General features: G+C 46.4%; 1 protein-coding gene and 1 long non-coding RNA gene across 2 annotated transcripts in view; one reads left to right on the top strand and one right to left on the bottom strand.

Moving 5' to 3' along the window:
• The window catches only part of LOC148124700 (uncharacterized), a 48,925-nt gene extending 37,569 nt beyond the window's left edge, over positions 1-11,356 (top strand). Inside the window, exons 2-4 of the long non-coding RNA XR_015745147.1 lie at positions 257-364; positions 10,084-10,266; positions 11,114-11,356. This is a non-coding gene — a long non-coding RNA (uncharacterized LOC148124700). The remainder of the gene's footprint in view (positions 1-256; positions 365-10,083; positions 10,267-11,113) is intronic.
• The window catches only part of IQGAP1 (IQ motif containing GTPase activating protein 1), a 66,893-nt gene that overhangs the window by 1,020 nt on the left and 38,108 nt on the right, over positions 1-27,765 (bottom strand). The window contains exons 16-37 of the mRNA XM_026709440.2: positions 27,279-27,369; positions 26,123-26,290; positions 24,930-25,072; positions 24,051-24,221; positions 20,225-20,308; positions 19,076-19,147; positions 18,914-18,983; positions 18,059-18,267; positions 17,567-17,722; positions 17,317-17,480; positions 14,759-14,983; positions 13,827-13,967; positions 13,659-13,743; positions 11,576-11,808; positions 9,439-9,571; positions 9,179-9,281; positions 6,462-6,597; positions 4,076-4,163; positions 3,697-3,909; positions 3,290-3,456; positions 2,502-2,624; positions 1,468-1,576 (exon numbers count right to left, since the gene is read on the bottom strand). Of these exons, the coding sequence (XP_026565225.1) occupies positions 1,468-1,576; positions 2,502-2,624; positions 3,290-3,456; positions 3,697-3,909; positions 4,076-4,163; positions 6,462-6,597; positions 9,179-9,281; positions 9,439-9,571; positions 11,576-11,808; positions 13,659-13,743; positions 13,827-13,967; positions 14,759-14,983; positions 17,317-17,480; positions 17,567-17,722; positions 18,059-18,267; positions 18,914-18,983; positions 19,076-19,147; positions 20,225-20,308; positions 24,051-24,221; positions 24,930-25,072; positions 26,123-26,290; positions 27,279-27,369 (3,084 nt within the window). The remainder of the gene's footprint in view (positions 1-1,467; positions 1,577-2,501; positions 2,625-3,289; positions 3,457-3,696; positions 3,910-4,075; positions 4,164-6,461; positions 6,598-9,178; positions 9,282-9,438; positions 9,572-11,575; positions 11,809-13,658; positions 13,744-13,826; positions 13,968-14,758; positions 14,984-17,316; positions 17,481-17,566; positions 17,723-18,058; positions 18,268-18,913; positions 18,984-19,075; positions 19,148-20,224; positions 20,309-24,050; positions 24,222-24,929; positions 25,073-26,122; positions 26,291-27,278; positions 27,370-27,765) is intronic.

Below are 27,765 nucleotides of genomic sequence, written 5' to 3'. Positions count from 1 at the left end.
ACCTTAAGGACACCTATGCTGTTTACTATTGATTTTTGATGACTTTATTTTTAGCTTCTACTTTTGTTGTTTGTTGTATCCAACTAGACGTTCAATTCATCAGTCGGTTTTTTAGTATAAGTATCAATATTTAAGGCTATTCAAAAGAGGCTAAAAGAATATAAAATGCAGGCCAAGATAGTGACAGCCTAGCAGCTTCTGAGAAAAGCTCACCCCCTGCTCACCCCCTCACCCCTCTTTGGCTCTCTCCTTCCAGAGAAATGCCATCCAAAGGCAAGGGAGGAAGATCCCCAGGCTCCCAATCAATCGAACAAGCAGAGAGAAATCCAGAAGGAGATCTGTCTCCTATCTCCCCACAACAGAGGTAAGCAAGCGTCAGGATCGCCTTCGCCACCGCTCCCATCCCAATCCTCCACGGCATCAGCACCCCTCAGGAGAGGACCTGCAGGGGGGAAACCTCCTGCATCCCCCACAGCTATAGCACTGGTTTTCAATATCAAAGACGTGTACCCAGATGAAATTTCTTATCATCCTAGCACTTACCTATATGACACCCTTCTGGTATTAAAATATCTTATATTGGAGTGAATAAATACATTTTCAAAACTAGAAGGCATAACGAGTGGGTAGGTGTTTTGCAGGCACACAGCATTTATTCCATGGAAATCAACCCACAGTCTCGCCCCCCACCCACCCTTTCTTAAACAGTACTGGAGGTTTCGATGAAGCCTCAGGCTAAATTGGTGTCAATGTACTTTCTCAGCTCAGTCATTTCCATGGGTGTCATGGAGTACATTTTCAGTTTTGGCAATTTGGCTCCTGGCTCTATTTCAATGGCACAGTCAGTTTGTCAGTGAGGTGGGAGGATATTGCATTCCAGCTCACGGAAAACGTTCTTTTGAGTTCTAAGTGGGCTGCTAGGTGCCAGCCGAAGCGGGACAGGCTGCCGGCAGCCCCGTAAGGGGGGAGCCTGTCAGCCTTGGAAGCGATATTTTATTGAGAAGCTTCGCGGCCGCCATATTTAGTGCCTGGGAATTTGGGAGGGGAGATTTCATAGAGAGGTGGAAGAACAGACTCAGCAACAGTCTTCATCACTGGCTACCTTACAATCTGAAAGAAGCATTTTCCAGCTGGGTTGGCAATGCAAACGGGAGGGAAACGCTCTTTCTTAGCAAAACCAAGAGGCGGATGGGTTAAATATAGGAATACTGAACAGATCTTACTTGCTTAATTAACATCACTTAGGAGAGATCTACGATTTTTCAACGGTAATTTTAAATACAGGACTTAAATTTTTTATCATTGTATTATCTTTTGCCTGGCTGTCCCAACCCAGTCATTCCATTCTTCACCCAGATTTTATCTTTTTTTAAAAAATCACCGCCAGTAAATGTTTGCAAAGTTAACATCCTCCCTCCAGGGTTACTTGAAAAGCACTCATTGGGGAGCGACCGAACTGGTTCCTACCTGATAATGCAGCATAAATGTCTCCATCTGAACTCCCATGAACTTGGCTTTGACTTCAAAGTCTCCCACTTCATCTGTTGGGCCAATTTCAAATATCACATTCTTAAACCTATTCAGTTGGATACACAAAGAGACAATCGTGTTATTCATCTTAGCAGAAATATTATCATAGCTGTGGATAAAAACAAAATACAAACAACAGAAATTAGCAGGGGAAGAGGTCAAGGGCACAAGCCCTCAGTTGTGGGGAGGCCACAATCCTCTCCCTGCTTCTGTTCAACACGCAGAGCTTGAAAAGGTGGCATCCCACCCAAAAGAGCAGCTCAGTAGCTGCTAGACAGGCTGGCGGAGGCCACGGCTGGCAGTGGTGGAGGTGGGGGGAGCACCCACCTTTGGGAGGTCTGAAGTGGAGCTGCAGTTCTGGCGGCCGCAGCTGTCATTCGCACGCCATGCATCGCTGCCTTAGGATTTGAGCGGAGGCAGTCCTGACTGACTGACTGACTGCCCAATATCAATAATTCATGGCTTGTTCCACAGTGCGAGCATGCAAGGGTTGAGGCTAACTACACTGCACATTTCCACCATATCCTACTATGTAATCTTGGTTACTTGGTAGCATCATTCCCATATGCATCATTTGAAGCAAATAAAGCAAACCCACGAATCTCTTCATAAAATTCTGTTGGGAGTCAGATAGGAGATAACAACTGCTACTGCTTGCAGGAACAAGGAGAAGTATTTTTATGGATTACAAACTCAATCTGGGTATGAAATGCCAACCAGTGGCTGAAGGATACAGTGAGATTCTTTCCTATAAGCTCAAAAGTCCAACCTGGGAAGTCAATAAGTTGTCCCCAAATACGCAACAAGGATGTGTATCTCTTTTCCACATAACCGAGTCCCCCTTGTGATGGTGGAGAATGATAAGAGCAGACCCATTTGATGAACTGCTCTGCCTTCTCCAGTTGCAAATGGAATGCCAGGTGCAAGATTTAATTATTCCCATGTGGCTTTTTTGGTATAGAGTTACTCACTGGCTGGCCTGCAGGTCTTCAATCTCCAGCAAAACTCCCTTTTCATGGAGTCGGGCTGCTGTGTATTTCAGAAAAATCTTCTTGCTCTTTTTTCCTTTCATCTCCCGTGGCTTTTTTGAGACCCTAAAATAAGAAGTATCAGAATCTGTTTGAGGGAAGTGCAGCGGTATCTGTGACACGTTTACTTACTTGCTCCGAGCTGAAATGGACCGGTCAGGCTTTGAACAGCGTTTTTGCTCTTGCAACTATTTTCACTTCTCAGTTTCCCAATTACGTGGGGAGGGAAGGGGGAGATAGAACAAAACTTCAGACATCAAGATGCCAGCCATGGGAACCAAGAACGTTGTGGCAGGTTGTTATCAGAGTGGAACGTGACTTTCTCAAAACAATACTAGAGATCTCCATTGGACAGCGTGACCTGGTCTAATAGCGGGGAGGGAAAACTTGAACTTTAACTATGTGGGTTTGCGTGGAAAATAGTCAGAGCTGGTTTTGCCCTAATCTTTGCTGATAAGATGTACTCATTAAAATTTTGCATTAAGGTATTGGATTGTCTCAGCCGTGCTTGCTTTTGGTTGGGTTTGTCAGTCAGAAAGTTGACACCTGGCCCCAAAATTATTCACATTCCTGAAAAAAGAAGGATTCTGTTTCTCCTCCCCAAAACTTATATATTAAATATTATATGAAATACAGCATGTAAGTATTTTCTATCCCAACAATTCTCAGTCCCTTTTCAATAATTTCTGTTACAAAAGTTAAATTGCAAAATCTTGGGAGATGGCACTTACTTGCCCTTGCTGGCCAAATTATCCAAACATGTTTTGATGTAACTCTTATAGTAATCCACTTGCTCCTCATAGAAAGTAGCCTTGGAATTAAGGGCACTATAGGTCTGTTGAAGCTTCACCAGTTCTGCTTTTCTCCTCTGGCGATAGCGACGTTGATTCCGGATATCCTAAACCAGGAGAGGAATACATGAAAATGAGGCTTTGACTCGAAGGTCTGGGATTGAGATGCCACTTAAACACCTGCCCATTATCTGAATGGTGGACCAGATTCCTTTGGGAGGAGTACACCCAGCTCTTCTGGCCCACGCAACCGACGTTCTCCCTCTTTCCCCAGACACTTGTTTGAGCAGCCATCAGTGGCTGAGGTTGTTCCGACCGGCACTTACGCAGCTCCCCACAAAAACTACCTTTGCAATATCATTGATCAAATCCTGGTATCTATTCTTTGGGTTTGCCATGCCCAGTTCGGTCAGCTTCTTCAGCCCTGATTTAATTTTGTCCTTCTTCTCTTGAAGACTCAAGTTATTGTCCTCCTGGACTGATTTTGACTTCTTCATTTTGTCAGGGGTCTTAGCATCCCGAATAGCCCTCCTCTGCATGGCCCTTTGGTGCTCAACTTCCTAGGAAAGAGTCAACGTGTCACTAGCAGATCACAATCCAAACAGGTAAAAATGAAGCTCTGAACAGTTTCTCCTCGTGGCCCCGGTGCACCGTGAGCCCCCCCTTCAGAACCGGCACAACGATTCCCACGCCTTATGGAGTGTAGCTACAGCGTATCTTTCATACCTGCTCAGCAGCAGCTGGAAGTTCAAGGATCTCTGTTAATGTTTCTCCTGGCTGGAAACGGATTACATCCACGATCAAACGTTTGGTGCTAGGAAAGAAAAATAATTAAAAGCATGATAAATTATTTGTGTCTATGTCCATCCTGCCAGGGAGATGTCAAGCGTGGACCGTGGCTACTTCGAACTTCTGCAACGGAGGCAGAGAGAGATTTTGGCCTGCTCAGGCACCTAGTGGACCAGGATCATGTGCCGGGGGGGGATCTGGGAAACTTTCAATATGTAACTTTTGTGTCTTTTGGCTGAGATCTTGCTTTTCGTTCGCTGCTATCATTTCAACCTCAGTAAAAGTCCCTCTCCTCCACCTCAATGGAGTGGGGGGGGGGGCTTCTTTCTTGGGTTTTGGACAGAGGCAGGCCTGACATTAAGCAAGATCTGCTTTATCAGCCAGCCCAGAGATCTAGAGGGGGCTGAGCACACAATGTCAAGCCATGGGGTCGACCTCCCCCCAGGCCCATTGCCCCAGTCAGAGTGGCCGGAGTGGCGAACTGTCAGCCTTAAGCCAAGGACACCCAAGCTGAGATGGCAACTGGTGCCTGGAGGACCCAAGATTCGGACAGGATTACGCATGCTCCAATTAAACTCTGGCAAGAATGAGGCGCCTGTTTCCAGGAAATACCAGGCAGTTCATTGGAGACAGTCCTGGTGGTTGGTGCGTGGTTTGGGGCTCTTCCTGAATTGGGAGCTCCCTGCTGAAGCAGCACCTGTAAGTCATACCTTAGCTTCCTCTGCTACACCAATTATGCAACTAAGTCCGCCCTTTGAGGTAATCCGGACAAGAAACACAAAGCATTACTAACCCCACCTTGATTGCAGGTAACAGAATTTGGCAAGTCTGAAAGCATTTCTTCCCTTCTTTATTTTGACTTTGCAGAAAACTAGGGAGGGTCCCTCCTGATACGCTTCCCTTTCCCTTCTTGCGGTGAGATACATTTTGCCCAAGAGCTGCCCAGCCTGAGACTCGTCCTCCTCTCCCAGGGACATTCCCACAGAGCATCACAATGATCACAACCAGGATGCCCAACAAGGCCCTGATCACCACCCAGACTACAATAATGCATTATAGGGGAAGCGTGGCCAGGGGGTGGGGGGCAAGCATCTCTCCCTCCTTGTATTTTGGAGGGCAGTTAAAGCTCTAGTATTCCTGCAGGCCAGGGGTGCGGTGCTTGGGCCCGTTTGGCCCGGTTCTGCCAGCAACCAAACTGGTTCTCTCTGCCGCTCTGCTGTTGGGCCCACCTGGGCTCCCATACTCCGCTTTATCCTCTGCTTTTGAAGCGCAGCTGCTTTGTGTGGCTCAGCCGAGTGCAGCGCGGCAGCTGCAGAAGCGACCGGGAGATTGTGCAGGCTGGCAGGAGGTGAGTCGGAATGCCTCTGCACCTGCGCAAAGTGCGCATGTGCACGCAAAGTGTGTGCACATGCGCAAAGTGCACCCACCAAGCCACGCCCACCGAACCGGTGGTAAAACTGAATCCCACCACAGCTGCAGGCATTCAGCCCATAGCTAATCCTGGTGCCTCTTCTAAGTTTAATTTGAACTCTATCGGTTTGGACTTTGTTTGAGTTTTTCATAATGTCTGTCGTGGTTTTCACCAGGCAAAACCCTGTTTGATTGGCTGGGAAATAAAGAGTTGAGAGTTATTACTGATGTGGCGCTTTTGTTGTCTCCTGGTCCGCCCCCTCCAGCCCCCCTTGCCTTTGCACGAGGGTTGATTCTGGCTGACTGCCCAGCCTTGTCTCTACAGTCCCCTGGGCAAGATTTTGGGCCCGGCCTTTCATTTCCTAGGTTGGAGAGAGACGGACTGGCCCAAGCCAGCCAGTTGGCTCTGTGCCTAAGGCAGAACCAGAACTCTCGGCCTCCCAGCTTCTAGCTCGATGCCTTAAACGCAACACCAAAATGGCATGGTGGACCCCCCGCCACCCCAACCGGCTCACGCCGTCCAGTCTTTACTTGTAATGAGCTCTTGTGCAAGAACCCCGCCTGCGCCATCTGTAGAAAGCAACGATTGCAAATGCCTGCAAAGTACAAGCAATGCTAATGGACACCAGAAGGGGCTCCTCCTCCGTTCTGGTGTCTGGTTCAAAAAGCTGTTTTTCAAGCTAGCCTTGCACAGCCTGCACACAATCCATCCTGGCTGCCACCTTTGTCCAGGGTGGAGCAGAATTAAAGGGACATACAAGGGATCCCAAGTATTTGCCCTCAACTCCGTCTGCAGTATCCAAGGAGGGGGGTTTCTCGGCTTCTCTGTGCAGGCAAGACAGGCAGGAGACGCCCCACCACAGATTCAGCAGGCCGGCCTGCGTCGGGCCGAGGCTTCCTCGCCTTCACTTACTTCAGCAGGATCGTCCTTGCGTCCATCTCGGCATTCTCATCCCCGGGAACATCAAACTTGTTTGTCAACGTGAGAGAAACCTCGGTTTTGGCCAGCATCTCTTTACTGGGATCATTCACGTTGCCACACCCTTCTCCTGCAAGGGAAAGAAGAGCAGGTCTCCCTTCCTTACAATCCTCTACTGGTGAAACAGCAGGATGTCAAGGATGGCTAAAACACCTCTCTAGCCAAAGCAATTCCCCATCAATCAAATCGCAAGGGCCCTCCCCGCTTAGGAAGCCTTGTAACCGTCCAATTAGGAAATAGACACTGTTTAAAATCCATGATAGTAAATTAGAAACATTTTATCTATGCGGTTCTAAGAACAACAAAAAAAAGAAAAGGCTTCAAAAGCATCGAATAATCTACCAGCCTGATATCAAAATCTAAATAAAAATCTCCATCAGCCACCAGTGCACTGTATGCACCGCTCCACAGTGCTTTACTCTCCGTTTACAGTTTACAACGTGAGCATATTGACCCCAACAATCTGGGTCTTTGTTCTACCGACCTTGGAAGGATGGAAGGCTGAGTCAATCTGGAGCCCCCTCAGGATTGAACTGGGGGCAGAGCTTGCCTGCAACACTGCATTTTAACCACTGTGCCAAACAGCTCAGTTAAAAAGACTGTTATAATGTACTTTGAACCCTTATTTTAGTTGCCAGAATTCATGTAACTCTATCCACTGAGCCTCAGTAAATCTCACTAAGGATACATATATATCAGAATCCCACTTAAAAGAAATATGAATTTAATTGTAGAAAGATATCAAAGAGCCTAACAGGGTTTTCAACTCGGTTTTTTTCCCTTTGTTTTATCCTTTTCTTTATTATACTTCAGACATAAGGTGTGTTTTTAAAATTCTTCTTATTGATTTGTGGTAAACCACTCTGTGTTGAAATTATGTCAGCATTATTTTAGCTTGTTTGTGGCTGCTATTTTCAATATTCAGAAATTTTAATAATAATGGAAGTTTACATTATCATTATTATTAGTTAGCCGATAATGAAAAACCACAACTGCCTGTTCTTTAGCTGGTGTCACCTTCCATAGGCATCGAGTTCCTCCAAACAGCCTAGGATGCTGTGATGTATTGGCATAGCACATGGGTGGATCCCAGCAGTGTCACATTTTGTAATGGACGGACGGAAATCTTGTCAACCAATGTGCAGATTTTCAAGTGCTGCCCAAGATTTTTGGCATGGCACCCACTCTACCCACAACCACTGGGACTATCATGGTCATGGTATTCAACTTTGATTTTCAGATCAAGATATTTTGTGATCCTTTCCAATTCTTTGTTTTCTGTTATATTATCCTTTCATTTTGCCACATCAATTATCCACACTTTCTTCTATTCAATCATAGTTAAATCTGGTGCATTATGAGCCAAGACTTTATCAATCGGTATTTGGAAATCCCACAATATTTTAACCTGCTCATTTTCAACCACTTTTTCAAATCTGTGTTGCCACTAATTTTTTCACTGCTGCCACATGATAATTTCTATGGATTTCCAGGGAGTCATCTTTATGTTTTGTTGGACAGTCAGCCAGATATTTAGACTGGATCTGGCATTTTTATCCAACTATCCTATTTGTCCCCAAGGACCTGGCATAGCCAGATGCTGGTGTTAAGGGTATTGTTGCAGGATGTGAGCTGTTCCAAGCAAAGCTGCCTTTTACAATTGACTGGTTTTGTTAGTGTGTAAGATTCATGAACTGGAATAGCCATGGCAACAAGTCAGCCAAGGTTTGGTGACTGAGACCCAGGATTGGTGCTAGGAGCCTGGGCGTGGCTTAGCTTAACTGTTCTGTGTATAAGAGAGTTCATTTGTCTTTGCTTGAGAATACTTGCTACTTCTTCTCTCTACCTCATTGCAAGAGCTGCATGGGTATTGTATACACGCATCATGTTCTACATTATTGTATATTGAGAAGTTTCTTCTATATAATGAATCCTGAATTATTTACTGGTGTGCTGGCTGGATCGCTACAAACTCGGACAGATTTGTAATTTTGTCAATGCCAATAGTGTTCAATATTTTGGGCTCCTATTGCTATAGGTAGTATCTTTGCTTTCTTCTGCCATAGTTTTATACTTCTATTTGCAGATCTTTATATTTTGCTATTTTCTCCAGTTCTTTCTCTTCTCTTCTGCTGTCTCTAGGCACTGCCACATCCGCTATCCAAACTTTTGTCTTTCTTACTGACAATTGTTAAGTCTGGAGTGTTGTGTGGCAGGTTCTTATTTATTTAAATGAATTGTCTGCCCAACTCCAGTGGTCTCTGGGCAGTGAACAAAGCTAAGGAAACATAAAAGCAGCTAAAAACATCGAATCATACAAACTAAGACAAAAATAATTTAATGGAGAGAAAAAACAAAAGGTAATTAAAGAAATAATAAATAACCCAGGCCTGGGACCAAAACCAGATTTTCAAAGCTTTCTAGAACCCCAGGAACATGGGCCCTGTCCCTTATTTGGAGAGGGGGGGGGACTGCTGTTCCAGAAGGTGGGGTGCAACAGAGAACCCCCAAGATGGCAGTGCTAAATGGAGGGGGCCTGAAGTGCCCCCACTCTGCTGGCCTCTACGTTGGGAGGGCAGGAACGGTTGGGGATAAACAAATAAGCCACTCTCAGGCAGCCCAGGCCAAACTGGAAAGTTGGAAAAGCTCACCAATCAGGGATTCAATGGTAGAAACTTCGCCCAGGTCATCCAGAAGCTCGTGTATAGGATCATTGTGCTCTGGGGCAATTGCATCCTGATGATCGAGGAGCAGCTGATTTGGGTAGAAGAGAGAAAACTTCTTTATATGGTCTTCAAAGCTTTTGGGGAAAAGGACATTCTCGCACAGAGCATGCAACCCGGCCGTTGGCCGAGCTTAACGGCTTGAATGCTACTGGTACACAGCACTAAAATCAATACGCAAGACTTACGGTGTGTGTATTGATGATTTCTCCAATGGAAATATAAATCACTGGTTTTGTGAGGGTCACTAAGTCAGAATATTCATCAACGTTGAACTTCTCCTGCAGTTCTGGGACCTCACAAGCAGCCTGGAAAAAGCGCCTTTAAAGGAAAACAAAGTCAGTTGAATCTTATCCCTGCACTGTATTATTATGGATCAAGAGAGGCCTCTCAAGGCGCGTCTCCTCTTTTGTGCTAAGAGAGGGGCAACATCATCTGGTATGGTTTGCAGTGCTTCTGGTGTGTGTATTTGGGGGAATCTGTTCCGACATTGGAAGAGTTCGTGCTTTGTGCCCGAGAGCTGCCGCTGGAATCATGGCTTCTCAGTGCACGTGGGGGCTGCTCATCTCCAAGGAGAATCTACCCAAATATTTTCCTTCTTGGCCCTGGGTCAGGGACTGAGGGCACCATGTTGCTCTACTGCCCTGCTCATTAAACAAGCATCACCCAAAGGTGGACAGCCAGCCTTGCTAAGTTGATAAATAAATGAGATAAAGATTTGTTTTCTTATTCTTATTTTCTTATAATTCTTTTTAGATTTAGACTAGAGCTATTTAGCTAATTTTTAATTGACACTTCCTTTAATTACAACTTGACTTTTTTTTGCCATGGAGAACTCTGGCTGAGCTTCCACTTTAAATACAGAGAAGAGTCCAGAGAAGCTGAGATGCTTTTTCATCTGTGACTTCAAAGATCTGCTCTCCAAACAAGTTACTCTCTGCTGGCCTGCTCAGAATGGAGCCCGTTGTTGGCCCACTAACAGCAGGGACCTCAGAAGCACTTAAGCAGGCTCCAAGGTACGTTTAGTTTTTTTTTAAATGCTTGTAAATTACCTTAAACTTATTCACAACAATCCATCTTATTTGGTAATATAAGTTCAATTTGCCTTTAAAAAGGTTTATCTTCAAAGAGCAGTTGAGCTTTTGGGGCTTTTCTTTATATAAGTTCTGAATAGCCCCTGAACTATTGTGCCACGAGATTCCAAATGTGGCCTCTGGTCCCACAGTCCTAAATTAATCCACGGAGATAGCATCAATAGATGGTTCCTCTTCGCTCAGCTTTTGCATAGCTCACACAAGTTGTCATTGCAGCCAGAATCCCCTTCAAGTCGGAATCAGATTTGGCTCTGAAAACGCCCGCGCAGTTGACAAGCAGACTCAAAGGCCAGAATCCTAAGTCTTATTTTGCAAGAACAAATCCCGAATGCGGTTTGTAGGGTAGTACATTTAGTCTTAACCAGAGGAGACTGGCCACGCAGCTGCGCACTAAAATGTGGGGTGTGAGCACATTTATTAATTTCAGTGACTTACAGTATATGACAGCCAGCTTATAAATCCAGGCAGCTAACAGCAATTAGGCACTTTAAGTGGTCAACAACGAAAACCAGAACTCCACACAAGACGGAACTCCCATCATGCGCCTCCATTACTACACACTTCCTTCAGTGAGTGCCATGGCTGATGTTGGCAAAATGCTAAGAGTGTTTCTAGAAGATTTCACAGCCAAAACCTGAGATATTGGGCTTCTTGGTTTTTTCCAACGGTACCAAACTCTTGTGACTTTGACTAAGAAATTGTAAAACAAGAGGCAACTGTGCATGCACGCATCACTGATTTCAAAATCTTATTGAAGTCTTCTTCCTAGGTAACCAAGTTACCAGTTTAATATTACTCCACTACAGAGATTGGCATTTTGTGCAGCGAGGGACATAAACTGAAAAAAGGTGGAAGAAAATGTTCTGAGTTTGTCAAATCGAACATTCCTCAACTGTACAAAATATCTACAAAACTCTGGGAAACAGTAAAAAAATGGAGCAATGTTCATGTGCGTTATTCTCTTTTACAGTTACTGTATAATATTTAATAAAATGCATCTCCCAAACCACGCAAGATTTTGTTTTGGCCCCTGCTGATAATCAAAGCCGCATTTCACGTACCCCAAACAGCTTGGTGTGTTTGTAGTGTTTGAGAGCAGACCAGCTTTGCGGGGGGGAATGGACAGAGAATGGAGATTCTCCTCTCCAAGCCCCAGGGCACCCCTGAGCCTCCCCGGCTTCCCTGGACCCCTCCCGCCAATCCAAGTCACCCGCTGCTGAGAACTGCCCACCTGAACTTCTGATAGGACTGAGAGAGGAACTCATTGATGAGGGCGAGGTGGGCATTGTCTCCCAGGAACATCTTATTGGAGGCCGCGTGTTGCAACATTTTGGCAATGGAGCCCAAGTTCCGCCGTTGGTCTGTGGTCAACTGTCCTCCCGCGGAGAGATCAATGATGTCAAAGGCATCCGGGGCCACAATGGCCGGGTTCATGTAGCGATAGTAGAGAAGGTTGCCCACAATCTGGAAACAGAAAGAGGCCACGTAGATTCCCTGCAGCCCTGGGACCTGGCCGAAGCGCCTTTCCTACTCCTGCTCCCCATCCCAGGCTGCTTAATTGCACAGACAGGCAAGGGAGGCACCAGGTCTTAGAAGGGAAAGGAAACCGCAAACACTGGTGGCAGAGAGTTTCTTAAAGGTCGCTAGATACAACCTGGGAATCCTTTTCTCGGCCGCCGCAGAGAAAGCCAAAGCAAGAACGTGATCACACTGCAACTGAAACTGAGCTCTACTTGGTCACAGGATAATCCCGTTATTGTGGAGTCCTTGGTGCTCTCCGAGCTGGGTGGTTTCCTTGCAGACCTTTCATTACCAAACTATGTGGCATCACCTGTGCTAGTAGGGAGCAGGGTTTGCTCTCCATTTCTATTATGGTGGCTTGCCCTGTCAAGACTAAAAGTCAAGAAGCAAATAATACCCCAATCAAGGAAAGACTAACTCAAACAAGCTAACAGTGAACCACAGCTCTAGGAACTACCAAGTCCACTTCCAGTAATACTGACAGGGCCACTAGTACGTAACACGTGAGCAAACCCCACTCCTTGCTAGCTCTGATGATGGTACTTAGTTTGGTAATGAAACGTCTCCAAGAAAACCACCCAGCTCAGAGAGCGCCAGGGACTGCACAGTTCAACCCCGAGCTAAAATATTCTCTTCTAGCCATTCAAGTCCACTTTAGCCTTCGTACCTTGGATATGCATGAATAGCGCTAGGGAAAGTTGTCAGAGGTACCCATGTGTTCTTCCTAATATATTTCACTATTTTTCCTAGGGTTAGCTAGAAGTGAGGTCATTGTACAGAGCTCCTTAGAAAGGTCTGAGAGGCATGTCAAAATTTTAATCCCTATTAAACCAATGCATCCAAAAACATGCCAGGATTAATTCAGGAGTGCAGCTGTCCTCTTTGTTGGGGTTTTTTCAGCTTTTTTTTTTTTAAAAATCTCTTTTATTTTTCAAGAGAAAGGCAGCCAGAGCAAAAGGCCTAATTCCCCATGGCAGTTTTCTCTTGTCACCTTCAGGATCTGAGACAAGGCTGATCCGGGAAGGAACAGCTGAGCTAAAGGAAGGAGGCCTTTTGCTCGCTGCCCAGGGGCCCAGGGGCCCTTCTCCAGCAAGGGCAGCCATAAGGGCCTGCCTGCCCAGCGGGGAGGGGGTGAAAGGCACCAGGGAAGCGCAAAGCTGCTTCCTAAGGGCTGCCTCCGCTCTCTCACACAGCCCCGCATTGTCCGCCCCCCTGCATCTCAGCTGCTGGGGGGACAGACTGGCCGCCCTAAGCTCCTCCGTGGGGAGATCTCCTTCTGACCTGCATGTCAGAACTCTCAAGAAAAGTCAATTCACCTGCAGAGAAAGCCTAGATTCGATGCCTCAGTGTGGGAAAGCACAGAGCTAGAAAAGAGAAGAAAACAGCATTCAGTCTTTCATAGGAAGAGGCCCAGGACCGTCTATCTTTCAGGAGAAGCTGCCAGGTATGAAATGCCACACAATCCCACCAGGCCTTGCTCCAATCCAGGGCCTGCAGGGGGCCCCTCCCACCAAGGGTGGCCCCTTCCCTGCAGCGGAGAGCGCCTGAGGAGGAAGAGGCCACCCGCGGGCTGTGTCCACAGCAACCAAAGGCCGTGTCTGAAAACCTTTCTTACCTGACACTCTCTCGCGCTTAAGAAAAGAAGGAAGAGCTTTGGCTGTTCAGAGGAGAAGCCCAGCAGGAGACAGGCAGGCAGGCAGAAGCAGAAGCTGCAGAACGCCCCCACCACCACCACCACCACCACCAGGGTCGGAACAAGGTGACACCCCCCCGCCTCTAATCTGGCTCCTCACCTTCAGAAGCTCATCCTCGCTGGCATCCGGAAACTTCTCATGCAGCGAATCCTTCAAGACTTTGGCAATGAAGCGCATCCCATAACTGCAGAAGAGATTTTGGGGGAGGGCAGGTTAAGGAGGTGAAACCCAGGAAGCTTTGCCATAGCAGCAACTTCTGGAACTCACGGGATTTTCTCCAAGGAGCCAATGATAGCCAGCAAGAACTTGTCCGTTACGGTCCGCATGTTCTTGATGGAGGCGTCCAGGCGTGTCTTCACCTCTTCGTGGGCCAGTGCCTGCTCAGGCGTCACGTCGTAGGGCAGCTTACTGTTAAAAAAGGGGGGCAAAAGGGCCACAGGGCAGCATATTGGGAGGGCTGGCCCTGCCCGTCCCTGGCTCCAGAAAGGGCCACAGGGCAGCGGGGTTGGGGCTTCGGCCGGTCCTCCTGTGGCCCCCACCCCCCACCCACCCCCGTGTCTGCTGACCAGGCTACGTTAAGACTTCTGCTGTAGGTCAGGCAGAGAAGTACATCCGGTGTGTCAGAATTCATTGACTTCAGACATTCTTTTTAAAGAAAAGCTTAAGAGTTTCAAAATGTATTCAAAATATAGTCTCAGACAAAACAGCTTTGTACTTGCTGACTGTAACAAGCCTTTCCTCTTCTATGGAAAAATGGTTACTGGGTTGTAAGAGCACCCCTTGATCTTTAGCGTAACTTTCTCTTAAAATAAATCTGACACAGAAATTACTGCAGATTCTTGGATTTTAGTAGCCTCCTTAAATTAGAATAGTATGGACAGATTTTATTGTCCTTTGACTCATACTGGGCTGACCATGGTTTCTGATCTTCTTTCTTTATTAGAGCTCAGTAGAGACTTTCGAGTTTTTGAAATATAATAAATTCGGTTGTGTACAACCAACTGTTGATATACTGAGATACTAATTTCTACGATACTTGTAACCTCCTGGTTTACCCCTTTGTATCCTACCCTTTTATTATAGAACGGTTTCTATGCCTGTTTTTATATCTTCTCTAAAATGTCCGTCTTCTTCACTGTAACAGTTGCCCACCCCAGGGAACAGCAGCACACACACCCCTCCCCCCGCCAGCTCCACACCTGGCCTCTCCAGTCTGGGACTCCATCTGGTTGACCCACGACTTGTAGATGTCCACTGGATCCGTTTTGATATTGAGGGACTTGTCCTCCATGATCTCCTTGACCACGGGCGCCAGGATCTGCCTCAAGGCATTCTGCCCACGAGCACCACGGTTGAAGCTTACCACCATCTTTATGACAGTGGGGTTTCCGGTCACGATCTCGTGCAGCTGATCCACCTTTGATCTGGAAAAGGGCAAGAGCATCTTTGTGGGACCTCAGGGGCGTCTCAGAGCATCACCACGGAAGGTGTGAGTCTCCCCCCGACTTGTTCTCATGAATGGCCTGAGGAGCTTTGGGATAAGTACCAGCCTTCGACCCCAACAATGTTTCCGTAAACTGATTGTAGGGTTACACCCTCTCTGTGTTGCTAACAGAGCCACTCTGGGTTTGCACTGCGGTGGATACGATACCAGAAGTCATTCGATCGCCTCCTTTGCACCATGCTACGGTCTCCTAAATAGTGGCAGCTCACTCCCTCTGGATATTGTGCTGCCATTTAATGTTGGCATTCAAGGGAGATTTATTTATTTATTTATTGAATTTATATTGCCGCCTATTTGCCCATCGCGACTCATTCAAGGCAGCTTACAGAATGTAAAGCCACATTTAAAACAATAAAAACTACAATGTAACAAAATCCCCCCCCCCAACTCCACCCCTCCACCCCAACGACAGCAGATCACACAAGCCATGGGCTCCATCCTGCTCTGGGTTCCCCAGGCCCGCTGGCAGAACCAGGCCTTCTTCAGTGCCTTCCGGAAGAGTATTAGAGTGGGGGCCGTTCTAATCTCTGGGGGGAGGATGTTCCAGAGAGAGGGAGCCACCACGGAGAAGGCCCTTCTTCTGGGTCCCACCAGGTGTAGCTCCCTCAGGAGCAACAGGGTCAAACCATTCCCAGATAACAGGGCAAGAACCTGCCTCAAGAGCTTCCACCAGAGCAGCAACCACACCGGCATCTAACTGGGAACAAAGTCGAGCAATTTTGTCTTCCAGAAAACCCGTAAATTCCTCAGCGCGCCCCTTCAGGTGGACCTCAATCTCCTCCTTCCCCAGGAGGAGGCGGCTCACCTTAAAGAGGGCTCGCTTTACGCCGGCATTGTTGGCACTGGGGAGAAAGCATTGTGAGGAAAGTAAAACGGGCAAGGGTTCTTGTGGATTGTGCCACGTGGCCCAGCAACGGAGCCCCCTTTCCTGCCCTGACTTCCTGAGGTAAATGAGCAAGCAGTGAACAGGGAGGAGGAACGGGTGGAACCCGGAGGGGTAGCAAACAGGCCCAGTGCATATGGGAAGCTGGGGGGCAGAATGAATGCGGGGGCAGGGGAAACAGGTTTGCTGCAGCATCTCGGCAGCTGGTCAGCAGAGCGAATGACCCCAGGGACGCTGTCGGGGTTGGAACTTTGAAACGGAAGCTTTGGGGGAAGTGCTTTCGGTTGGAACAGTCCTGAAATGGCCTGAGGGACCTCGAGGGTTACCCGTATTAGAGAGAGAGAGAGAGATGTTGTCCATGTAGCCTGACTCCACAGACGTCTCTCCCTTCTACAAACCCTTAGAGGCCGGGGCTCTCTGCCAAGGAGGGGTTTGGGGTCCTAAATGAGTATAATTTTTCTGGGGTGACTCTTGCTCTTTTGAGGTAGCAGTCTGCTCAACTTCTTAATACTAGTCAAAAGTCTATGCTCAGAGATATTTTTCTCATCAATTTAATTGTTCAAACTGCAGGAATTCCATAATCAGGATTTAGCCATTACAATCACCTGGCATTTCATCCTTCAAGCTGGACCTGTACAATTCCTAATGATCTAAAACCTACAAGACCAGAGCTGCTTGTGCTCTGCAGTTATACAAGAACTTAATGCTTGTAGACAGCTGTGGAGCGATGCTCTCTCTCACACTCGCCCATGAGCACTGTTCTAAAAAAAAATGTTCTAAAAGGAGGACTATCATCACACTTTAAGAAAAGTCACCCTCAAGGGATGTGGAAGAGCAAAGGCGATCTCCAAGAGTCAGTAAACGTTCTGTTTGGGACCAAGCAGAGGAAAGTTGGCGCTTGTGAAGAATTGTTGATCCAGAAGGCACAGGAGCTCTGCCTCCTGGATCAACAATTTAGCCGACAGGAAAGACTGCCTCCAATTGAGTCGAGTTCCGGTTTCCCCAAAGCAGCACTCGGTTCTGAGTGCTGGAATATCAGCCGAAGCCTTTCGAGCAAGCTGTCCTTTTGAGCCTCATCCTGTTCCGGAGACAACATTTATGAACTCTGCTCTGGACTGATGACTTGGACAGGCTCGGCAGCCTGGTTGGGCTTTTCCTGTGCCTTATAGATAAATTTCAGATTCTGTGGCTTGTTATGACTCTTGGACCACATTTTCTGTCCGGCCAGTACATACGTGCTGTAAAATATATCTGCCCCGTGGCCTAGGCAGGGAAACACATTAGTTCTTTCCACATCTGACTATCACCGAATACTTCATGCCAGAGTAAAAATAGACTCAGTGCTAAATTAAAACCTCAAAACCACCTACTTGATCTCTTCCTGCAGTGCAGTCTTAAAGAGGCGCAGGAGTAGGTATTCTTCTCTTTGATTGGATGCATAGTTGTAGAGTGTGAAAATCACGGAGTCCATGAACTTTGTAGATTTGTTCTGTGGCATTTGGAAAATCAATTTCGCCAGGTAGGTTGGGTTTGTCTGTAGGAAAAGAGAAAGAAGGCGTGGGGGAGATGCGTTGGGAAGGAAGCAGCTCGACGAACTCCAAGGAGCCGTCCTGGCCTTACCTGCAGCAAATAGAAGAGATGCTGGTAGGCTTCCAACTTCTCCCTCTTCTCCTTGCTCAGAGCCTTCAAGCCCCCCCTCTGCTTGTTCAGCATCATCATGTCCGATAGCTGTTCTTTGTTCTTTTTGGTGAGCTTCTTACTGTGAGACACAACTTCCTGTAGAAGATCAGAGGATGGAACAATTCAAGGTCTGACCGCTCGTTGAGACTGGCTATTGCTCAGTTGCGGAAAGCTGGTTGGCAGCAGGTAACCTAACTTCCTATGGTTGATAGGTTCACTATGCAAAATCCCCCAAAGTTTAGGAGACTCAAACACTGAGAATATGGATCTAAGGAGGCAGAAGAGACAATTCTGTCCTTAAGCATTTCAAGACACTTTTTCTAAAATGTACTAGCTGTCAACAAATAAAGTCTGTCTTAGTTACACGTGTGTAACGACACTGGCAATATCACCGGTCCTTCCACTCCCTCTCTGACATTGTATGTAGAGTACCTGCAATGTGATTTTATTCTTCACCAGCAATCCAATTTTGATATCCATGAGGTTGAGGTCATTCTCCAGCTGCTGATTGGAGCGAATCAACGTCACAACCTCCTCACGCAACTTCATCAAGTCTAGTTCCTCTTGAAAATCTTGATCACTTTGATCCAGTAAGTGAACAAACTTTCGGACTACAGCCATGGGGGGTTCTTCAGCACTTACTGTAGAATAAAAAGAGTGAAAACCGCTCCATCTGATAGTTTGTTTGGCGGAAAAGGCAAAGCTTTTACTGAGAACAGAAGATACCTTGTTTCTGCAGATCCAGAAGCATCACCTAGCAGGTCATGGATTGGTGACCACCCTCCAGCACAGAACCCTGCAGCTTCCTCCTCCTCCTGCTCACCCTATTTACTCCCTATGCTGACAAAAATAATCGAGGGGACGAAAGGCAGGAACACCTTGCTAACCTTTGGAGCAACCTTGGTATTCTGCGGTTCAGAGAGGGAGGATAGGCCGTCCTTCACTTTAAGCAGAGAGTAGCACTCTTCTGCATGGACTCTAGGGTCCCCCCCAACCCTGGGATTCTGAGTCACCCCAGGTTTAACCACACCTCTATCTTTCTGGCCACTTGGAGGCCCCCTTTGCTACGTATCCCTGCATCCCTACCGTATACACTTTTCTTCTCTACTCATTCGCCAGGGTTAATTGTGAGGATCTTGATTCCCCTTTTCCAGGGATTTTGCTCCAGATCACCAGAACTAGCCTCAGCATACAACACCAGAGGAATGTCACATTTCCAACTACAGAAACAATTTTAAGATGGGGTCCAGGATATAATTCCAAGGGCCCTCCTTCTGCAGTACTTACTCAGAGTTTTGTAGTCATCCCGAGCTTTATTAGCACGAATGAAGGCCTGGATTTTCACAATGTCATTGATCTAGGCAGAAAGCAAAGGGCAAACCGTTTTCATCCTAGTTCACTAATATTTCTAATGCATCAAGGCATCCGTGTAGGCGAAATGACTCTTACATGATCCCGGAAGAATTGTAACCGATCTCTGTACCGCTTTCGGGCCTGATACATCCTAGTCACTGCTTGAATCTATGGAAATAAGAAAACAAAATCACTAGAATCAGGAAGAAGAATTCTAAAGCTCAATAGCTGTGGAAGAGTTTGTCACTTAGCAGAATACCAGAATTGGAAAGGACCATGGAATCCAGCTTGGCAGACTTCTGCTACCAATGGATCTTTGGCAAAACAAGTGCTAGAACACTCTGCCTCAATGCTAACTTTATTAAATATCTGTTTCCCCCTGGAAATATCTGCCTGCTAACTAGAACGTTTTAAATTTATACTTAAATTAGCCATGCCCTCCAGGATGACCTTAAAAAACCCAATTAAATTGTAGTACTTCTGCTCACTTTACTTTTGCAAGTAATTATAAACATACTTATTTATATTTCATATTTTTTAACCAACCTTCTCTCATTTAATTTATGACCAATAATCTTAAACATTTGATCAATTATGAGCATGCAAGATGCTAAACTTGTTTCAATTGACCACAAATGTGCTTGTTTTCTATCACCAAACAAAACACAGAGGCTTAAGATCTGCATCTAATCCTGTCTGGTCTACCATTGTGTCCTGCCATTCTGTTGGAGGGGAGGGAGGCGGCTGACATTTCTTCCATGCTTTCGCTTCTGCTGTACGCTTGGGAATTAAGGAAGGGGATTGTCTTCACAGACTCCCTCCCAGCCAGTTCCAGCCTGGTTTCAAGGCTGTTGTGCCTGAGAGTGAACCATTATCTGTCTAGCACCTCAGAGTTCTCTAAACATCCTTGCGGCATCACACTGGCTTCTGGTGGACTGGTCAGGGAGGTTGGGTTTGGGGAAGGATTGCTTTCTGCGGGACCTTGGGATTCCACCTGACTTTACCGCAACCACTTTCTCTCAGTAAAAGTTCTTTTGATTCAATTCAGTGGTGTGAAGAGTTTTGCTTTCCTGAGGAACCAGCTGAGGCAGGTCCTTACAGATCCTCTCAAGGCAGATCGGAACAAGGCCGAAGCCCCAAACATCACTAACCCAGGAGAGAGAAAGCACCACAGAAGCTTTAACTCTTGGGTTTATCTGAAGAGACTGAGACGTTCTGTTCCATGACTTGGCCAGAAAGAGTTACCTTCACTGCTTCTCCTGTGTGAGTCTGCAGATACTTCAAACGATCTTGGTATGCTTTGCGCTGCTTGTAGCCACGCCACTGAGACTAAAACAGAATAAAGTGTTAAGAGTTCCCAAGCGCCCCAGATGATCTAGCATGAACCCCTCCCACATCAATGATCTACTGGATCGATCCACAATTTGTGTCCTCAAACTAAACCAGCTGAGTGCTCATCCTCTCATCCCATCTGCTGTCCTGCTAATGAGCTATCCTGCCTCTGTCCAAGACAGACATAAGACATATTGTTAAAAAGAATGTAATTCAAAACTTCACGGGGGGTGTGTGTGTGTGTGATTCGATGTGCCTCTGATGATTGGAAACAACACTGTGGTGGAGACTGGCGATAGGTTGGTGAGCTCGGTCGGATCAGCTTCTCCGATGAAGGAGAAGCAAAGGATCGCCATGTATGGTCCAGAAGGCTTCTCCCTGTGAGGAAATCACATGAGACAACCTGAGGGCAACTGCAGATGTAGAGCCAGAAGCCAAAGGAGAAATATCAAGCGGTTATCCTCAGGCAGAGCCTCTATGAAGGACACTTGGCTCAATCAAAGTCCCAGTTTTTGAAGCACATTTGGATGCAAATACTGTGACAGCTACAGAGTCCTTCCAACTAGCGGAATAACTAGACCTCATCAGTGAGTGAAATTATCAACAGAGACTTGATTATTCTTGAAGAGAAAAAGAAAGATTTGTAATTTTGAAGAAAAAAACAAACAAAAAATTGAATCTGTAAACCAAATCTGTAAATCAATTGGAGGAGTTAAATTAAGGAAAAAGTAGACATTTTAAATACTGAGATAGAAACATGAAGGCAAGAGATGGAAAAAGACTTAAGATAATGTAGTGTTGCGGCAACTAAGAGATAAGGAATTTTGTCTGAGATTGGCAACAATTCCAGAACAACCTGATATCAGACAGAGTGTGTCCCCCCGCCCACCAAAAGTGGGACTGGTCTATCAGGGCAATCTGGTCTACCCAGTTATGGGATGGAGCCTACTGCTTCCGCTTTTGCCTTTCAGCCCCAATCCTGGAGCCTTCGCAGGCAGTCGCTTTTGCAACAAACTATTTTTTGTGTTGAATTTATATTTATCGACAAAGATGGTATGGCTCCCTTTATTTCTTTGTTGGTAAATTCAACAGAGAGATACTGGCTAAAACATTATCAAAATGTTTGAAGTGGTAAGAAGATATGGAGGCAGAAGTGGACAAGGTGTACAGAATTGATATAAGATATACAAATTAAGAAACATACAAAAAGGTATGTGTGCGCTTTTTCTGGAAAAAAGCAAAGAGATCAAGTTTTGCAACAATATTTTAAAACCAAGTTAAAAATAGATATAATTTTACTCAAGGAGATATATACTAGAATACTACATAAGCAAAAAGAATATACTTTTTTGACTGCCAAGCTTAAACCAAAAAAGATTCCATTTTGTTGGGATTAACTGGAAGGAGCAATTTTAACCTTCAAGCAGTAGTTTGAGTTAACTCTGTCCAAAAGGTGTGAGAGGCAAAGCAAATGGATCAAATGGAGCTATGCAACAAACACAACAGGGGCTTGAAAAAGAGATTACTATGTTGGATGCTGCAAGTGTAGCCTTTTCCAAGTTTATAAAATAAATAAGGAGTTTAAATGCCTGACATGGAATATAAGTGGGGCAAGAACTCCCCCGAAAGAAAAAAGGTACTTCAATATTTGAAAAACAAACAAGAAAAACTTTGTCAAAAGCTTTAGATCATATCAACAGTGATTCCATAGTGATTATTATGTGCCATCAGACACAGTGCTGACTCAGACACAGATACGAGTTTCTCCATGACAATCTATCCCTCGTCAATGTAACGGAGTCCATCCATTCGCTGGTCATCACCTTCCTTCTCCCCTTCCCAGTATTAGAAGCAGGTCTTTGTGTGCCCAAAACAGGCAATCTGAGCCTGATCGTTTGTGCCTCAAGTGAGACTTATGGCTGGGTTTACTCAATGATTCATGTATTTATTTCCTTGCTTGTCCACGGTATTCTCAGTTTCTCAAAAACAAGTTTAAAACCATCAATGCTCTTTATTCTCCCTGCTTCACTATGACATATAGACGTGGGATTCTATTAGAAAATTTGCAGATTTGGGCGGTTTCAACAGCCACATTACTCAGTTTGGTCAGATCAAATCAGGCATAAGTATTGGATGGTGGGGGGAGCAATTATATTAGGCAGCAATATATGCAAAAAGGATCTGGATATCTTAGTGAATCAGAAGCTGAAAATGAGCAAAAGTTTGGAGCATCTTTAAAACAAGACAAAGGCGATCCTAGGCTACACCATCAGAAGTATAGAGCGAGCATCAAGAGAAATCGTAGTCCCTTTCTATTTTGTTTTGACCGGAATACATATTACATCCTGTTCTAGACACCACATTTCAGCAAGAATACCTCTGATAAATTTGGGGGTACAGAGGACAGCAGTCCAGATGATAAAGAGCTTGGAAGGAAATGTTGCAAGCAGTGGCTAGATTTATCCTGGAGAAGATACTTCTGTGGGGAGTATCTGAAGGATGAAAGACAGAGCAGACTGCTTGAGAGTTGCTCTAGAAACCAATGGGCTTAAATTCAAGACGGCAGAGTTCCACGTGTCCTCCTGGAAAAGCTGTTCCACAAGGGCACAGGCTCCCATATAAGGTGGTGGGCTTCCTTTCGCCCATGAGTTTCAGTGAAGGTTGGATGGGCATCTGCGAGGGCTGCCGTAGCAGTTGGAGTTTCCTACCTGGCTTGGCGTTCAGGTTAGACTCTCCCCAATGTCCCTTTCAGTCCTTTCTAGACAAGCCTTCAGACAGACAGACAGACAGACACACACACACACACACGGGGTCATCCTTCTAATGTATACTGCCTTCATTTAAAAAATTCGTTAAAATTCAGGGAGATATTCAGAAAAGTATCTGCCCTGAACATAGCCCATGCTGAACGGCATAGTGCAGACAAACATCCGGAAGTGTTTTATGGCATTTTATATTATGTCACAAAATGTTTCGTGGTAATTTTTGTTACAAAATGTTTTATAAAAGTTCCCTCATTTCAATGCCACGTGAGTGATGGGTCACAGACTTTGGGGGTGTTCTGCATGTGAGCCCATTGAGGGGACCTTGGCTCAAAAGCTGTTGCCCTGAGAGGCTTTGTTTCACTTAGTGAAAGGGCTCAAGAAGAGGAGCTTCAGTAGCCTACGGACAGTCTGAGGACGTGTCATCGGCCAGGCTAGAGCTCGGCCTTCTGGCAAAGGACCGTTGGCTCCGCTGGGAGAACTCCCTTTGTTGGTTTCACAACAGAATTTGCCTAGGTTCTTCATGTATACATGACATCTCATCAAGCAGTGTGGCCACTGGAACGATATAATATTTGTTTATTTATTAAATTTATTTGCTGCTTATCTTACCCCTAGGCCACTTCCACGATAAAAAGGAAGAAACGAGAAGTATAAACAGAAGTAAAATAACGGAGCAATAAAATAAACGAAAACAAAAGAAAGCAAGCATCCACGTGGTAAACAAAAGATGGACACAGACGGGTGGAGAGCAGAGAGTGAGGCGGGAGAGAGCGGGACCTGCCATCAGTCCAGCATCCGCCTCCAGTGGGGAATTCCCCTTTGACCCCCCAGGCCAACTGGCAGAGCCAGGCACTTAGGCTCCCAAGGAAGGAGACCAGCGGGGCAGATCTTGTCCTGGGAGGGAGGATGTTCCAAAGGGGACCAGCCGATGCTGTGGATAACCCATGGGGCTCATCTGATACGGATCTCCATACCTGGATGCAGGTGATGGCAGGGACTTGTTTTTTCAAGAAATGCATCCTGGCCCTGAACTCCTGGCGAACTAGGTAGCCTCGGCAGCAAGCCTGTAGCTTGGTGATCAGGTTCTCATTGGCCAACCAGAGCTGCTCCCGGTTGTATGCCGCCGTAACTGCCGAGATGGCGCCCTGTGGTTGTCGGGAAAGAAGCACAAAGCAGGTGCTGTATAACAGAGGAACAAAGACCCCTTTTGCCACCAACAGCATATAGAATCGGACTTGGCGCAAGGGCTTGCTAATTTCAAACTTAGGGATTAGCATCCACTCGGTGTCTTGTCCCCAAATCACCAAAGGACAGGCAGGTGGAATGATCTATTTTGGCAATCAACACTACTGTGAAATGGGAAAAAAAATCATGTACCAATTTCTTCAATAAATGTAACATTTATGTCCCTTTGTTTTTCCCACTGCTACATATCAATTATTCAGTTTGAACTATACATTTATTTAACCATACAACCAATTTCTTATTCATATTTTAAGGTTTTAGTAACATTTTAATAACATCTTGAAAGAAGTATCACTTCGCTAACCTAATTGTCCATACGTTCATCTTTGTGGACATAAATATTCAACATTGAAGCAGGATGCAGTAAGTTTGGACTTACTTACTCTGCTACATTTATCCCATACTAAAATGGTGCTTATAATCAAGTACTCTCTTATATGCTGGACACTTCTGTTTAGGACCAAATGCATTTGTGCAAGCTGAAATGGTTCTGACATTAGGATAATTGGGCCCGGCAACAAATAATTCCCAACTGACTCCCTCATTCATTGGTACCCAACCGATCTTGGCCCAGGAAGGCTGCCGAAAACCGGAGGGCCTCCTCCTACCTGGATCTCCTCCCGAGAGAGATGGAGGCTGTTCTGCACAAATCCCTGGGGCTCCTCCCAGTCTCCATCCTGGCTCTGGAGGTTGTGGTAGAAATGGTAGCCCCCTTTCACCCAGTGTTTCACCCAATTACTGTTGTTGTTTCCTGAAAGGAACGGAAAACCTTACTGGGGTTGAGTTACAACACAGCTCCAATGTGCTGCCAAACGAAAGAGAGCTTGGCAGAATAATTTTTTTTCTTTTCACATGCACAGGGAACCAAATTTGCAGACAAGGCTAAATTAGGAGAAGTAATTAATACCTGGGAAGAGAGGGAGAAAATTCAAAAAGACTGAGGCTAAAACAGCTGGCAGAAATAAAAATTTAACAGCAACAAATGCAACACTCTACACCTAGGTAAGAAAAACAAAATAAGCAGATACAGAGTGGGCCACTCTTTTGAAGACAGCAGTCTCTGGTTTGAAAGTGGGGTCGAAGAGGCCATCCATGTCCAAATTGAACAGCCCTCTCTCAACAGAGGGATACGGGATCGACTATCTCCAGTCTACCACAAAGTCCTTTTCACAGTTCCAAGAAGGCTCCACACCCATTTGCACCACTCAGGTGGTGAGTGAGGACACAGATAAATCTCCAGGTGGCCTCAACGGCCCTCACAAAGGATGCAAATAACCAGCTGTCTGCAAGGAGTATAAATCTTTCCATTCTCCACTATCCAGTCAGAGCTGAAGAAGCTTCTTGGATGAGAAGTGAAATGTTTTCGAAGAAAAAAACAGGAAAGCCCAGTTGCCTGCTGAAAAAAAGCACCTTTGGGACAACCAGGACCTGGATGAGTGAGAATCTCTACAGACTTTCATTGGAGGTTTTCAAACAGAGGATAGACATTCAAGTAAATGGAACACAGTGGAGCCCAAATTTTTTGTTGCTAAGTTGAAGTTGAAGTCTACAAGTCTTCAAGTTGCCAAGGTTGGAGGCCCCTGGTCTATTCCACAGGGTGACTGATTTGCTTCTCGGGGAAAAGACTGAAGGAGAAAGTGCTTAAGTGTCCTGCCTCAAAACTCCTGGAGGAACGCAAGAGGGCAATTTAATAAAGGAAAAAGGCAGTCTGGGGTTAATTTGGCTGAACACTGACCTGCAAACAACTCCTCACTTGTGTGCCACCAGCCCATCCCCAGGTCACAAAACAGGGTGCTCTTACCAGACGCTAGCTTCGCATTTTTTGTTGCCGTCAGTTCCTGAAGATACGCCTCGGCACATTCGGGGGTCACCCCATACAGTCCAACGTCAGCCGAACGCAGGAAGCTGAGAGTCCTTGCAACATCACCCTGGTCCACTGCCTCATTAATGGCCAAAATTCCTAGGGAAACTTGGATGAAGAAAAAGGAAAAAGAAGCTTTTCTGTGAATATGTTTCATGGAACGTGTGACGTTCGACTTGAAATTCATTCACCATTTCAAAAACGTTCTCCATTCCATGTCATGGGGCCTATGCCCAGGTCTTGCCAAGCGCTGGGGAAATCTCCAGGAGATTCAGGCAATTCAACGGAGTATAAAGGTTTATTGCCAGCTACTAACAGTCAAGGGAAATGAGCAGGAGCGAAGAAAAGTATCCCAGGCGACCTGGACTTAGGCCTCTTGTGGACGATGCTCAGGGCCTCATGACTGATCCCTCCGGCTCGGCCTGGTCATCCCCTACAGGGATGCTGTTACTGGAGTGCAGCCTTAGGCCTAAACCCAGGACCCCTTGGAGTCAGTCCCCACAAAGCCCTGCACTCGGAGGCCCTATTTTCCCCTCGGAGGCCCTTCTCCACCCCAAGCAAAGCCTGTCAGGAGCAGCACACACAACCTGGTGCCCAACTACTTGCCCCTCTGCCCCCCTTTCCTAGGCTGGGACATCCCTCCTCTCATTCTTACCCCACTTGCCACTTTTTGCTCTTTCACCAGTTTCACCAGGCGCTTGTCAGCTAAGGGCAGTCTCTCTGAGGTGGTTCTCTCTTTTTGGGGGGTGGGGGGTGGGGGGTGGAGAGGGAGGCTATGGCCAAAACCAGCCCAGGCCATCACTCAGCCAAAGAACCAGGGGGGAGGGGTGGGGGCTCTATGAGGCAGTCTATGCTCCCAAGTCTGATCTACCTCACAGGGTTATTGCTGTGGTGAGACACGGGCCTTGCCTTGGCTCTGGGTAGAACTGCCGAGGAAGGAAAAGAAAAACCCCTTGACTAGACCTCCTCTGGGAGTCCCTTCCCAGTTCCAGGGGCAGCGATCGAACAAGCCTCAACTCTCCTGTCCCCTAAAGCAGCCCGCCTCAGCCAGGAGTGGGGTTCAGCAAAGCTGCTGAAAGCGGGGAGGCAGACCTACATCTTTGGGCTTCCTCCGTATCTTTGTTGCACTGATGGACACCTCCCTGAATTTCATCCAGCCACAGGACGGCCGTCTCATCCCGGGTCTCCTGAAAGAGAAAGGAAAGGTCATCCTGGCTGACCCGTGGAGCCCAACACAAGGCAGAAACCATTGTCGCTCTTGCTTCCCTCGCAGTCTGAGGTTTCAGTTAGAACAACAAAGGCTCCTGGCACCACAAGCAACTGGCCTGAGCCTCCAAGAGCCGGTCACGGGCCCAGGCCAGAGAAGCGGGGAAGGGCAGAGAGCTCCAGTGGCTACAGAAAGGCCGGGGCGGGGGGGGGGGGATGATCGAGGCTGACCCAAATCACGTAGACACCAATTACAACCTATCCTCAAACACACACACGGTTCTGACCCAAACCTTGCTCCAAGGAAACAAACACAAAATGGAGGTAACAGCAAAACCTTTTAATGATTCTTTACGAATTCTGTTCCTTCACAGTTA

This window comes from Pseudonaja textilis, chromosome 13 (assembly GCF_049901715.1).
Source record: "Pseudonaja textilis isolate UNSWEBS1 chromosome 13, rPseTex1.2, whole genome shotgun sequence".
Lineage (NCBI taxonomy): Eukaryota > Metazoa > Chordata > Lepidosauria > Squamata > Elapidae > Pseudonaja > Pseudonaja textilis.
Note: the sequence above shows the minus strand (reverse complement) of the source record. Positions and strands in the feature narration are given on the sequence as shown.